The sequence below is a fragment of the Populus nigra genome, chromosome 13, assembly GCF_951802175.1.
Source record: "Populus nigra chromosome 13, ddPopNigr1.1, whole genome shotgun sequence".
NCBI classification, from domain to species: Eukaryota; Viridiplantae; Streptophyta; class Magnoliopsida; order Malpighiales; family Salicaceae; genus Populus; species Populus nigra.
In genome coordinates this window covers 3,579,667-3,594,185 of record NC_084864.1, presented here as the reverse complement: position 1 = coordinate 3,594,185, position 14,519 = coordinate 3,579,667, and the positions used below count along the sequence as shown (strand labels likewise).

The 14,519-nt window shown below is 35.8% G+C and overlaps 2 protein-coding genes across 3 annotated transcripts; one reads left to right on the top strand and one right to left on the bottom strand.

Moving 5' to 3' along the window:
- The first annotated feature begins 742 nt into the window (after nucleotides 1–742).
- LOC133671211 (ATP-dependent RNA helicase DEAH11, chloroplastic-like) lies at nucleotides 743–8,965 on the top strand. The gene is made up of 3 exons (XM_062091891.1): nucleotides 743–1,692; nucleotides 2,850–5,997; nucleotides 7,648–8,965. The coding sequence occupies exons 1-3, from the start codon at nucleotides 877–879 to the stop codon at nucleotides 8,865–8,867; spliced, it is 5,184 nt and encodes a 1,727-aa protein (XP_061947875.1). The 5' UTR covers nucleotides 743–876; the 3' UTR covers nucleotides 8,868–8,965.
- Nucleotides 8,966–9,518: 553 nt separating this feature from the next.
- On the bottom strand, nucleotides 9,519–10,871 carry LOC133671212 (uncharacterized). Of its 2 annotated transcripts, none has more exons than XM_062091892.1 (5): nucleotides 10,566–10,871; nucleotides 10,379–10,441; nucleotides 10,189–10,271; nucleotides 9,913–10,115; nucleotides 9,519–9,789 (listed from the first exon to the last, which is right to left on the bottom strand). In XM_062091892.1, the coding sequence occupies exons 1-5, from the start codon at nucleotides 10,769–10,771 to the stop codon at nucleotides 9,757–9,759; spliced, it is 588 nt and encodes a 195-aa protein (XP_061947876.1). In that variant the 5' UTR covers nucleotides 10,772–10,871; the 3' UTR covers nucleotides 9,519–9,756. The 2 variants fall into 2 exon arrangements, with proteins under 2 accessions (XP_061947876.1, XP_061947877.1); XM_062091893.1 differs by having other exon boundaries at nucleotides 9,519–9,776.
- Between the last annotated feature and the right edge of the window lie 3,648 nt (nucleotides 10,872–14,519).

The window sequence follows — 14,519 nt, the reverse complement described above, 5'->3', positions numbered from 1 at the left end:
TTAATAATAATACTAAATATTTTTATATAAATTATTTTTTATTTGAATCGCAATGTAAAGCCCCTTTTAAATTTAAAATAGTTCATATTTCATATGTAGAAGACTGATAGGAATATTAATTTCAAGACTCTAGATTAACCCTTATTTCAATCAACAATAACTTGACATTATTTTACTATAATTTCCAAAGTGGGCTTACTTGGAATCCTAGATTTTTCTTAATAAATCAAGCATAAAAAAAAAACTTTGAATAGATTTTTGAAATTAACAATTAAAATGTATTTGATATTACAGTTAAAATATTATTTATTAAAAAATTAAACTTTTTAATGTTTTTAAAATGTGTTAATATTAAAAATTAATTTTTAAAAATAAAAAACTTATTTTAATATATATATATAAATAAAAAATATTTTAAAAAATAATAATTATCAAGAAAACAAAACATGCATTTATAATTCACATCAATATCCAATCATAAAAAGAAGTCGTAAAAAATAGTTCTTATGAACGCATTAGTTAAGAAAAACATTCTACTTAAAATCAATTGATGAAGCTTATTTTCAACCGGTGCATTCAGCACAAATTTCTTCACTTAAATTTTAATTCAAAATAATAATAATAATAACGTGAAGAACAAATCCATTTGTCATCGGAATCAAACCCGGGCAAGGCACGTGTATTCTTTAAGCCTTTTAACACGCTACCGGCCACGAGGCACGCACTCCACTCTCAGCAGAGACAGTAGTATCAAGTTCATGCAAGCGCCAGAGAATTCTAAAACCAAACAATTAGCGTTATGATCAATTTCCCAAAAAAGGAACCAAAATCAAAGCATAATATCTTGATAACTTCGTATGCTCATAAAACTTCACCATGATCAACAGCAATAACCAACACTCCTCCACACGCCACCACCACCACTCCCAACACCGTCAGTCGCAGCATTTCAACCGTCACCGGAACTTCCGAAACCACCAAAACCAAAGCCTTTTTGTAGTCAGGCTTTTGTCCAACCACCGTAATAATAACCGCACGCAATCCCCACTCGAAACCCTAATTTCCCAATGTAACCCTAAACCTGACAAATCCGATACAAACCCCACGTCCGCCGTTGCTGCTCGTTTGTTTTTCCACGACCAGAGCGATGCTATCGCCGCCGCCGTCTTCCTATGGGAACGGAGGCTGGCTGGGGATCATGTGTATACTCCGGTGACGGATTTTGATGTAAATGAAGGGGACTTGAATGAGAGGATTAGAGGTTTGTTTAAATTGTATGCAGAGAAGGTGTTAGAAGGGGAGGTAGTAAAGAAATTGGAGAGAAAGATTGAAATTTTGGCCCTGGAAATTGGTAAATTTACGAGCTTTTTCAAGCGGCCGAAAGGGGTTAGGGTTTATAGTGAGAATAAGGTGAAGAAGGAGGCGTTGAGGGTGGAAATGGAGGTGATTGTGAAGAGGGTGGAGGAGTTTAGGAAGGGAATGCGGTGTTTAATGGATTGCATTGAAGGGAAGGAGATTGGTGATTTGGGGGTTTTGAGGGTTTATGATGAGGGTAATGGGAGAAAGATGGGAATTTTTTATTATTGGAGCAGGATTCATTTTCTGATATTGAGAGAGTGTAGAAGGGTAGAAAATGGGTTGCCTATTTATGGGTTTAGGAGTGAGTTTTTGAAGATGCTGCATTCACAGCAGGTATGATGATTAGTGTCTGGATATGTTAGCTTTTATTGTATTTAAAGGAATATGCGCTGATTGTTTCTGATGTGATTTTGTGCTTCAAGCTTAGTGGTATATGCTTCTTGTATTTGGAGTATTATGATTTGAAATTCAACTTTAAGCTTAGTTTGTGTGCTTATGCATATTCTTGTATGATCTTTTATGAATGGTTGGTATGTAGTTTTAGGAGCCGTTTTATGCAGGTGATTTTGTTTGGTGATTGTGCCTTAGGGGGTGTTTGGCCTTTCGGTTTATCCGGAGTTTTCAAAAATTTTGAATTTTTTTTTGCTTCAAAATAATTTTTTTTTGTGGTGTTTTTGTATTATTTTGATATGCTATGTCAAAAATAATTTTTTAAGAAATAAAAAAAATTACTTTGATGTATTTTTAAGCGAAAATGCACTTTAAAAAACAACCACAACTATTGTTGCAAACAACCCCTTATAGTCACATATAGTTTTTTACTGAAATAAATAGTTGAAAGCGCAGTTCATCTTTAATACTTTTAGCGGGTCTTGGGTTGTAAAGCTTTGAATAATTAGAAGAAAGTATCTGGAGCTATGATGTTTTTATTATTCATTTAGAAGGTTACGTGAGGCTCAGTTGATTAGGAATGTGATCATTGATATGTCTATCCAGTTGAGATGCAGATTTAATTGATTCGGAATGTATTCACTGACATGCCAGACTGGTTAAAGATAATTATGACGATAATTTACATTATAATGTGAACGGGAATGGTGTAGTTTATATATATTGTTATCTAATTTGCTCATCTGGACTGTTTATCTGGCTATTAGCTTTCCAACTCTAGAAAAAGAATCAAGTACGTAGAAACTTAAAATAACATTTGAATCTATACCTGCAAATGAAGACGCACCTTGATTGGCATGTCTGATGGAAACTAGAGCTGTTTTTGTAGCTGCAGTTTTCTTGGTCTTGTTTCATGTCGTTGTTGGGATTTGGAATGATAATTGAATTAGTCAATGGTTTTTTCTTTTCTTTTTTTTTGCTGTCTGGCTTCAGAACTTAAATTTTGTTAAAAGTTGCATTAAAATAAGTTTATTAGTATGTCTTTATAACTTGTTGGTGTTGATAGATGTTTTGTCTTTCTCTTTTGACTTCTCCCACAGGTGATGGTCTTGATTGGAGAGACAGGTTCAGGGAAAAGTACGCAGTTGGCACAATTTATTGCTGATTCAGGAGTTTCATCAAGTGGTTCAATTTTGTGCACTCAACCCCGCAAAATTGCTGCTATATCCCTGGGAAAAAGGGTCGGTGAAGAATGCAATGGATGTTATGAAGATAATTCAATTATCTGCTACCCATCTTATTCATCTTCCCAGCAGTTTGGTTCGAAGGTAATATATATGACTGATCACTGTCTACTGCAAAACCTCATGAAAGATAAAAATTTGTTTGGAGTTTCGTGCATTATTGTAGATGAGGCTCATGAAAGAAGCTTGAATACTGATCTTCTTTTGGGCTTGCTAAAAGAATTACTTCAGGAAAGGCCTGACTTACAGCTAATTATAATGTCTGCAACAGTTGATGCAAGCAAATTATCCAGTTATTTCTTTGGTTGTGGAACATTTCATGTGTTGGGGAGAAGCTTTCCTGTTGAAATCAAATATGCTCCTGCTGCATCTAGAGAGTCCCTTGACCCCTTGCCAAGCTCCAATAATGCAGCTCCATATGTTTGTGATGTTGTTAAGATGGCAACGGAAATTCATGCAGCAGAGGAGGATGGGGCAATACTTGCTTTTTTGACTTCACAGGCAGAAGTAGAATGGGCATGTGAAAAGTTTCAGTCTCCCTCTGCAATTGCGCTCCCATTACATGGGAAGCTTTTCCATGAAGAGCAATGTCGTGTTTTCCAGAATTACCCAGGAAAGAGAAAAGTTGTTTTTGCTACAAATTTAGCGGAAACATCCATAACAATTCCAGGAGTCAAGTACGTGGTTGATTCTGGTTTAGTTAAAGATAGCAGGTTTGAATCTTCATCTGGTATGAATGTGCTCAGAGTTTCCAAGATCAGCCAAAGTTCTGCAAATCAACGAGCTGGCCGTGCTGGTAGAACAGATCCTGGCAAGTGTTACCGGCTGTACTCGGTTTCTGATTATCAGTCAATGGATTTGCATCAGGAACCTGAAATTTGTAAAGTTCATCTTGGCATTGCAGTTTTGAGGATTCTTGCCTCTGGTATTAAGAATGTGCTAGAGTTTGATTTTATTGATGCTCCAAGTGTGGATGCAATCAACAAGGCAATCAGGAACCTTGTTCAGTTAGGTGCTGTTGCCTGCGAACATGATGCCTTTGCATTAACTGTTGATGGGCACTACTTAGTTAAATTGGGTATGGAGCCTCGACTTGGGAAAATTATTCTTGAAAGTCTCCGTTATGGTTTGCTCAAGGAGGGAGTTGTCCTTGCTGCAGCTATGGCAAATGCCAGTAACATTTTTTGCAGAGTGGGTACTTATGATGAGAAACTGAAGTCTGATTGCCTTAAGGTCCGGTTCTGCCATCACGATGGAGATCTCTTCACTTTGCTCTCCGTCTACAGGCAATGGGAGAGTATGCGGCAAGAGAATAGAAATAAATGGTGTTGGGAAAATAGAATCAATGCAAAAACTATGCGAAGATGCAGAGATACAGTATTGGAGTTGGAAAACTGTTTGAAAAATGAACTCAATATCATTATTCCAACTTACTGGCTTTGGGATCCTCTTGTTGCCTCCGTGCATGATGAAAACATGAAGAAGATTATACTTTGTTCACTAGCAGATAATGTAGCTATGTATTCTGGATATGATCGCCTTGGTTATGAGGTTGTTTCAAGTGGTGAATACTTCCAACTTCACCCTTCATGTTCATTACAAGTGTATAACCAGAAGCCACATTGGGTTGTCTTTGCTGAACTCTTGTCCATATCAAGTCAATATTTGGTTTGTGTTACAGCAATTGACTTTGACAGTTTATCTACCTTCATCCATCCTTTATTTGATGTCTCAAAGATGGAATCTAGAAAACTGCAGTTGAGGGTGATAAAAGGATTTGGAGGTGTTGCTCTGAAACGGTTTTGTGGAAAGTCAAATAATAGCTTGATAGCACTTGTTTCTCGCATGCGTGCTATTTACATGGATGAACGCATTGGAATTGAAATCAATGTGGGTGACAACGAGATTCAATTGTTTGCATCGTCCAAAGATATTGAAAAGATTTATGAATATGTCAATAATGCCTTAAGATATGAAACAAAGTGGTTAAGGAATGAATGCTTGGAGAAGTGCTTATATCATGAGGTACGGGCTGGTGCTTCCCCCCCTGTTGCACTTGTTGGAGCTGGTGCTGAAATTAAGCATCTGGAGTTGGGAAATAGATGTTTAACAGTGGACGTGCACCTTTCCAATGTGAATGTGGTAGATGACAAGGAAGTTTTGACATTCTTAGAGAAATCTGTATCTGGAATTTGTGGTTATAACAAATTCACAGGCATTGGACAGCATGGTGATGATGCAGAAAGGTGGGGCAGGGTGTCATTCCTTACTCCTGAAGCAGCTAGAAAAGCTCTATGTTTTAATGGATCCGAGTTATGTGGATGTGTACTTAAGTTGTCCCTGTCTCGGTCATCTGTTGGAGGTATTCGAAAGTCATCATTTGCTGCTGTAAAAGCAAAAATCAGTTGGCCACGCCGGTATAGCAAAGGGTATGCAATTGTCAGATGTGAAAGGAATGATGCCCAGTTCATTGTTGATGATTGCTTTAATGTTCTGATTGGAGGCAGGTTTGTTCAGTGTCAGACCAGCACAAGAGACATGAACGCTGTAGTTATCAGAGGACTGGATAAAGAAACTTCTGAAGCAGAAATTTTAGAAGTTCTGCACAAGACAACAAATAGGAGAATTTTAGATGTATTCCTAATCAGAGGAGATGAAGTAAATAATCATTCTGTTGATGCTTTTGAGCAAGCAATTCTCAAGGAAATTGCTCCTTTCATGCCTAGCCAGGGCCCTTTGAGCAATTACTGCCATGTTCAGGTCTTTGCCCCTGAGCCAAAGGATAGTTTCATGAAGGCTTGGATCACTTTTGATGGAAAATTACATTTGGAGGCAGCTAAAGCTCTGCAACATATGCAAGGAAAAGCACTTGCTGGTTGTTTTTCATGGCAGAAGATGCAATGCCAGCAGGTGTTCCATAGCTCTGCATCATGTTCTGCTTCTGTTTATGCATTCATTGAGAGGCAGCTGAATATTTTACTGAAAAGCTTCAAGTTTCGACCTGGTAATTCCTCTCACTCTGAAGGAGTTTGTGGTGAATTGTTTTTCTTTTTTGACTGAATTGATGAATTCTTAATGCTAGATCTATCCTGGTAAATTTTTAAATAATCGTTTCTGAATTGACAATTAAATGTTCTTTGAATTAAATCTCTTTTATTATGACCTGATAACCTGTATTGAGGTAATGTGAATTGTTTTCTTGTTTTTCTTGACTGATGGCCTAATTCTTTATGGTGGACCTGTCCTGGTAATCTCTTGAAACCATCTTCTTTAAAAGCATTTTTTTTTCTTTTTGGCATCAAAGGATCTTGAGTTTGACAATCAATTTTTCTGTGAATAAGTACCTTTAATTATAGCTGGTTCATTTCAGTACTGATACAGAATTTCAAGCATATGTATGGGTCAAAACCATGAGCTTCAGGCGAATAGTGAAACTACATGAATGACTTTTGGATGGATGACACACTTTGGTCTTAGGAATCTGGATCTTTAAACATCTTTTGTTTGGGATGCACCACTCCTCTCTCTTTTCCTTTTTAATTTTACTTGGTCCTGATATTGGTTTATTCTAAATGGGTTGTTTCTGTTTTATTTTTTTACTTTCATCCCATCGAAGAAGTATGTGCAATGTGGCTCATGCTGTGAGGCTGTGAAGATTCAGTCCAAAATAGGAGAAATTCCATTAAAGCCTGTTTATATGCTTTAAGATTGATGTAGATAGTTTAATGTTTTTTAAACTTGATTGGGATTTGAGATTCTAGTGTAACCATGATAATTTTAGGTATTACTTTCATTTTGGTTGATTGGATACAGTGAATTTGACCTCGAGTATCGGTCTGTATTGTAAGTGATGATAGGAGTTGTTGTTATGCAGCCTAAATTAGATTAATTAAGAACCAGCTTTGATTAGGGAATGCCAACTTTAGAGAGGTTGCTTTTAAGCTTGAGGCTGGAGTAGGCGGAAAAGTTACTTATAGTGTGTGTCAGACTTCAGTCATGGAACCTCCTTCGACCAATCACAGGGATCTAGTTTGTTTCCAGATCTGGTCCTGTTTTTTGTAGGATTCGCCATGTACCTGTGGAGTGACATAGAGGAAGAAAGAACTGATAATTTTAGAATTAATTCATAGCCTAGGTCATATTCATGTGAGCAAGCCACTGCCTATTTTTTCTACTAGCCTGGAATTCTTCGGATATATGCTTGAAGCATGGAGCACTAATTTTTACGATAAAATGTTATTTATAATTAGAAGCTTTTGCTTCAACAATGGAATCTGACTTACCGGGATCTTTATGTATTACTCCATGCAGTAACAAAATAATAAAATTGGGGGTTTCTTTTATTGAGTAGCTACTTTTTGGATGATTTAATTTGGTTTTTATATAATGTTTTTGGTTTTGTTAGGTTGTTATTATTGAAAACCCAAAAGAAAAATTCTAAATCAAACAAATGGAGAAACTGAACGCACACCCCTAGGCTTGGCAATTTATATGGACGGGAATTATGGAGCTGATCAGTCCAGTAACAACTTGTTCCTCATTTTACATTATTGTTTAACCTAACTCCATGATTTAATACGAAATGTGCCAATTGTTTATTATTTCCTGAACGTTGTTTTATAGTAATCAGGTGCTGACAAATTTGACTATGCAGGTGTGTGTTGCAATTTAGAAAGGAATGAGAATGGCTCTTATAGAGTGAAGATATCTGCTAATGCAACAAAGACAGTAGCTGAGTTGAGAAGGCCGCTGGAGCAACTGATGAATGGAAAGAAGGTAAATCATTGTAGCCTCACCCCAATGGTTCTGCAGCTTCTTTTTTCCAAAGATGGCATCATGCTTATGAAGTCACTGCAGCAAGAGATGGGAACATATATTCTCTTTGATAGGCAGAACCTCACTGTTAGGATCTTTGGCCCCGAGAAGAACGTTGCTCTTACTGAACAGAAGTTGATAGCATCTCTTCTAGCCCTCCATGATAAGGAACAAACAGATATCCGCCTTCGAGGTGGAGCAATGCCATATGATCTTATGAAAAAGGTCGTGGAGAAGTTTGGTCCTGACTTGCATGTGCTCAAAGAGACGTTCCCTGAGGCTGAATTTATGCTTAATACAAGGCGACATGTTATTTCTTTTTCTGGAAAAAAGGATCTGAGACTCCAAGTGGAGCAGATGATTCGTGACTTTGCGCGGTCTGTCGGTGTTAATGGATCCATCAAACGATATGAAGATGACAATATTGCCTGCCCTATTTGCCTTTGTGAGGTTGAGGACTGTTACCAGCTTGAGGCTTGTGGGCATAAATTCTGCCAGTCATGCTTGGTTGAACAGTTAGAGTCAGCAATGAGAGGACGTGATGGCTTCCCTGTAGGTTGTGCTCATGAAGGTTGTGGCATGCACATTTGGCTTACAGATCTGAAGTCTCTTTTACCATGTGAAAAGTTAGAGGATCTCTTCAGGGCCTCCTTGTCAGCCTTTGTGGCATCTAATGGTGGAACTTACAGATTTTGCCCATCTCCTGATTGCCCTTCAGTATATCGCGTAGCAAGCGGGATGGTTGGTGATCTATTTGTTTGTGGAGCATGCTATGCCGAGACATGTACAAGGTGCCATGTGGAGTATCATCCATTCGTATCATGTGAAAAATACAAGGAGCTCAAGGAGGATCCTGACATGTCCTTGAAGGAATGGTGCAAGGGAAAAGAGCATGTTAGAAACTGCCCAGTATGTGGATACACAATTGAGAAGGTAGATGGCTGCAACCACATTGAGTGCAGATGTGGGAAACACATCTGCTGGGTCTGCTTGGAGTTCTTTATGAGTGGTGATGACTGCTATGCACACTTGAGGTCTGTACATCCTGCTACATTATAAAACCTGTACTGACTATTGTAAGTTATTTGTATATAAAAGTATATGATATCCACACATGTATAATTTAGAAATATTACATGCATATCAGTTCCGTGCCTCATGTTTTTCGTACTTGCATTTGCCTTCTTTCCTATGAATCTAGCACATTACTGTTTCTAATTTTGAGGTCTTCAAAACTCGTTTTTGCTGCTAAAGATTTGGTTTCTCTTTTTGTAAAATGAAAAAATAGAACCACTGAAGTGAGCCCCCCTTTTTTTTCTTTCTTTCTTTCTAATTGTCGATTACTGACTGGAAAATTGTCAACTGAAACTTTTGTATCCCTTGTTGATAAATCCAATTTCACACTGATACTGCAGTATATTTGTTTGTCTTGTGGCTGAAAACAATCAGAGTGACCTCCTTCTCGACCACAATCCATGAATCTTCTGTAGGCTATGTGTACCTAGAGGAAAAAATATCTATGAATATACTATCCTCGTCATTTTGAATAGATTATCTTTGTTTTTTGCTTTGTTTCAAATTTAGTGGGTTTGATTTTATAGTTAGCTGCAGTTGTTTACAAGTTTAGTGAATTCTTTTGATTTTATAGTTAGAATCAGTTTCTCAGAAGTTTAGTCACAATTCTATTGCTATTTGCTTTGTTCAGGCACCTTTGTTTTATAATGAAATTAACATTATCTCTGATAAGCATTCTCAAATATGAATGATTGCATAATTACAGAGAACTGGAGGAGGTCCATATAGATTCATTTCTTAATGCAAAGAAACATATGCTTTTGCTTGTGTTAATAGTGGCAACTGATAATCTCTCCCTTTCTACTTTCCTCGAGAGTTTTGCTGCACAATCTTTTCTATTACAGGGTCAACCATTATCTTCAAGTCATCAATGTCATGCTTCACAGCATCCACCTGCATGTTTTATCTAGAAAAAGAAAAAAGATTAACATTTGTTCAACAAATGCATGCATGTTTTCAAGTTTTGTTCTTCCATTTTCTTTGAACTTTATGCTATTAATGGCAGTTGTAATCTCTTGTAGCAACTCACCTTGTGAATAAAGTCTTGAGTTAGTTTAGCATCATGTGCAGTTGCTTTCGTAACGTGTTCTATCAACAAAGCTGTTTCCTTCAGTTTTCCGTTTTCAGGCAGCACTTCTGCCACCTCTTCTGATACCCTCTCCGCCACTGTTGCTACCTTTTCTATCTCCTCAGCTACATGTTCAACCTCGTCTACAATAATATCCGCCTCTCCTAAAATAAAATTCTCCCAAGTTGATAAAGAAGACTTAGTAAATTAATGAACATACATTATGAACTCATGTACCTTCTATCCTTTTCAGCTCCTCCCTTTTTTGCTTCCAGAAAGGCAGGAGGATGGACAGTATAGATCCCAAGATCCATTTTGCCCTGCATGGAGTGACGTTTCTTGCAATGTTATTCCTCAAATAATAATTCCTCAATTCATGTGGTGGAAGCTTGTGGCTTAAAATCCCAAGTGCAAAGTGAATTCATACCAAGTCGGGAAGTTGCTTCCAGGAGGATTTGGAACCGGTGGTGCAACCTTGTCGCTCTTCATCCTAGATCATAAAAAGAAATAAAATAAAATAAAATTGCATCAATATTTGTTAGATAAATAAAATCAAGCTAGTGAAATAAATGAACTGAGACAACAAAACAATGAACTTCAAAAAGGATAACAACATGTTGAAATGAGATCGTCTCCATTTATTGCTATTGGCAACGATTAACTGTAATCTTTGGTGCATCGATAAACCTTGTCCGATCTTGGACACTGTAGAACCAGACCCGCGGCTGTGAGAAACATTGCCGGAGCTGCCTCTGTAACGATGAATTAGTTCCAGAAAACTTCGTACATTGTAAGAAGGCCAAGAACCTTTAGCAGACATAGTGAAATGATAATATTTGAAACGTTCAAAAACCCTTCATTAAAAGCTGCATAAAGGGCAGATTGTGTGCTGTATTTAGGCAGGTGATTGATGCATTTTTCATGTGAGGATCCTTGCAGGATAAAGATGTTAAAATTGCAAAAGATAGAATACGAGCACGCCAAGTAATGATGTGTATTTGGTCACTTCAAGCTATTGTTTTACATCTAACAAAAGGCTTAGAGTGTGCCGTTCTCCTGACTGTTCCTTGCAAGCTAAAACTTGTTATTACTCATTCAAGCCTAAATTCCTTTGGGCTTTCGCGAACTTTTCTTAACCCTTTTTGGGAGAAGAGAGAAAATGATAATCCTTGAATCTTAGACTCTCGTAATTTTCTTTTAAAGTAGGGAAAATCCAAGAACCTAATCCATATCGTGGTCTTGCATAAATTAAAGGCATTTGCAAATCGTGTTCTCCACGTCATTAAGAAACTGCTTGCCCATGAAGTTTGGACTATTAAACAATCTCAAGAAGTAAAAAGAAATAAAAAAAATTAAGGAAGTTACGTTTGATACTGCATAATACAATTAAAATAATAAAAAAGAATAGATTTAACATAAATATATAGAAACTATATATAAGCTAAACAAAGAAAATTAAAAAGAAACTGTAAAGACTATTTTTATCCTTAATAAATAATAAGACAAAATAATCCTATGTTTCTTAACATCTCTCTTTAAACTCATGATGCGGTAACTATAAACATTGAGAATTTGCCAACTAGAAAATAAAAGTAGGAAATAGAACGCTACTTGGTAAAGAAATATGCAATCTACAAAGAAAAATGAACAAAGGGCAAAGTAATGGTGTCATGCTTGAGATCATGATGAGTAAGATGACAATCGATCTCAATGTGCTTATTTCGTTCATGAAAAACCGTGTTGTGAGCAATCTGAATAGAACTCTGGTTGTTACAATACATAAGAGTGAGATCAGAAAGAGAAACTCCTATATATGCAAGTAACCAATGTAATCAAATAATCTCTTTTGAACAATAGATTGTTTCTTGATCTTTTAAGAAATAAAAAAATCACCCAAAAAGATACAGAAATCAGTAACAAACTTGCGATATGTAAGATCACTGCCATGATCAACATCCAAATATGCACGCAACTCCAAGAAAGATGTGGATGGAAGTAAAAGATTCTGAAAGACTGTACCCCGAAGATATCATAAAATACAAAAAACAACTGCATAATAAACAGTAGTATGAGAAGCAACAAACAAACTAACAACATGAACAAGATAGACAATATTTGGACGAGTAATATTGAGATATACCAAGCTCCCAACAATAGTACAATATAAAGTAGGATCTGGCAAAACTAAACCATCAAAAGAAGAATACTTTGTGTTAACCTCAATGAGAGTATCTATAGTCTTATTATCAGTAAGTCTAGCCTGCTCAATAATATCTGCAACATATTTTGACTAAGAAAGAAGATAATCTTTAGGTAAGCAGGCAATCTCAATACCCAATAAATATTGTAGATAGCCCAAATCCTTCATTTCAAACTATCTAGCTAACTTTGTCTTCAAAAATAAAATATCATCAATATCATCACCAGTAATAATCATGTTATTAATATATAAAGATAGAATGATACGACTTGAATCAATACGCCTAACAAAAAGAGTAGAATCATGACTACTAAAAACAAATCAAAAGGAAAAGATCACAACAAAAAATTTCTCAAACCAAACACGAGGTGCTTGTTTGAGACCATATAATGCTTTTTTAAGCTTGAAAACATACTTAGAATTATATGAAACACTAAGAAGGGGCGCCATATAAAATTTTTCTTGAAGATCTCCATTCAAGAAGACATTTTTAACATCAAGTTAAGAGATATGCCACTAACAAACCGAAGTTACTACATTAAGAGTAAGAATAGTTGTCATTTTTATAATAGGAGAAAATGTCTCCTCATAATCCATACAATACTGTTGAGAATATTCTTTTTACAAATGACCTAGCTTTGTATCGTTCAATAGATCCATCAGAATTAGTTTTGATCTTATATACCCAACGACAACTAACAACATTTTTACTAGAAGGTAGAGGAATCAAATCCTAAGTATTTGTCTTATGCAAAGTTGAAAGTTCCTCATCCATAGCTTGCTACAAAAAAGGATCAAGAATTGTCTATTTATAAAAAGCGAGCTTAGAGAGACAATGAATAGAAGCTAAAAAGAAAGTAAAAGATGAAGAATATCAAGAATAGATAAAATCTAGTAACTTTGCGGACTTATATATGTGTATGGATTGATGTAGAGGTGGATTCACAATCTCAAATGAACTTTAAGGGACCATAGAAAAAAGGGGAGCTTTAAATGTACTAGAGAGTAAAATGTTAGTATCTGTAGAATGATCTGTATGAATTGGTCGAGTAACATGAGAAGAGGGATTTGAAGTACTAGGAACCTAAGATAGTAAACTATCAGAATCCTAAAAAAAAGGATCTATACGAATAAGATTAGATATAGTCAAGCTATGAGCAATGGATAAAATAGAAAATAAAGGTATATGCTCGAGAAAGATAACATGATGAGACACATAAAGTTTATGAGTTATTAGATCAAAACAACGATACCCTTTTTGACATTCACCATAACCAATAGATACACAAATAGCAGGTCGAGAGGACAACTTGCTACGTTCTATATGAGGATAAAGAACAAAACAAGTACAACCAAGCACTTTAAAGAAAGAATAATCAGGGACATACCCATATAACTTTTCAAAATGAGAAAAACCTAAAATATAAGAAGATAGAATTGTATTAATCAATCCTACAACAGTAAGAACAATTTCACCCCAAAACACACCAGAAACAAAAGCAGATAACAAGAGAGAACAAGCAATTTCAACAATATACCTATGTTTTCTTTCAACAATACCATTTTGCTCAGGAGTATCTGTACATGAATTTTGGTGAATAGTTTCATCTAGAGCAAATAACTCACAACTTATTAGAGGTGTATTCTCCCACCCAAATCACACCTAAAACATTTGATAACAACGAAATGTTGAGTTTTGACAAGAACACGAAAGGTTGTATATATCTCAAAGAATTCATAACGATGTTTCATTAAATAAATCTAACAATAACGAGTATGATAATCAATTAAAAAAACATAATATCGAGACTCTTCTTTTGTGGCAATAGAAGAAAGTCCCCACACATCAGAATGAATCAAATCAAATGGAGAAGAAGAAACAGAAATACTTCGATTAATAAGTAAAGCGGAAAATTTTGCTAGTTTGCATCCACAACAATAAGAAATATAACAAGTTTGTAAATTTTCTAAAGCTTTTATGGATGCCAACAATCTTAAACGACAAGATGAAACATGATATAAATGAGAATACCATAAATAAAAACTAGAAGGACTCAAAAAAAAAATCTACACTAATAGTAGTAACAATTGGTACATCAGGCAGCAACAACAACTAACACTTTTAACTTGTCCAAAATATATTGTCCCCCTTCCTACAACTTGTCCCAATTAGCTTTTGAGACTGTATATCTTATACACAAAAAAGAGAGAAAAATATGACTAAATAATTACCAGAATCACATAACTGACTAATAGAAGCAAGATTCAATATGGGGTTCAGAATAAAATACACATTAGAAAGAGACAATTAGGGTGTGACAACAAAACCAACACTTGTTAAAGGCACATGAGTGCCATCAATAGTCAT

Bases quoted from the DNA above. Each gene is read 5' to 3' on its own strand.
- LOC133671212 (XM_062091893.1), bottom strand. From the start codon at position 10,771: ATGTCTGCTAAAGGTTCTTGGCCTTCTTACAATGTACGAAGTTTTCTG. The intron at 10,116-10,188 runs GTACATGAGTTC...ATTTTATTTTAG, and splicing joins GGAGCTGAAAAGGATAGAAG to GAGAGGCGGATATTATTGTA. The intron at 9,777-9,912 runs GTGAGTTGCTAC...TAAAACATGCAG, and splicing joins CTCAAGACTTTATTCACAAG to GTGGATGCTGTGAAGCATGA.
- LOC133671211 (XM_062091891.1), top strand. From the start codon at position 877: ATGATCAACAGCAATAACCAACACTCCTCCACACGCCACCACCACCAC. The intron at 1,693-2,849 runs GTATGATGATTA...CTTCTCCCACAG, and splicing joins AGATGCTGCATTCACAGCAG to GTGATGGTCTTGATTGGAGA. The intron at 5,998-7,647 runs GTAATTCCTCTC...TTGACTATGCAG, and splicing joins AAGCTTCAAGTTTCGACCTG to GTGTGTGTTGCAATTTAGAA.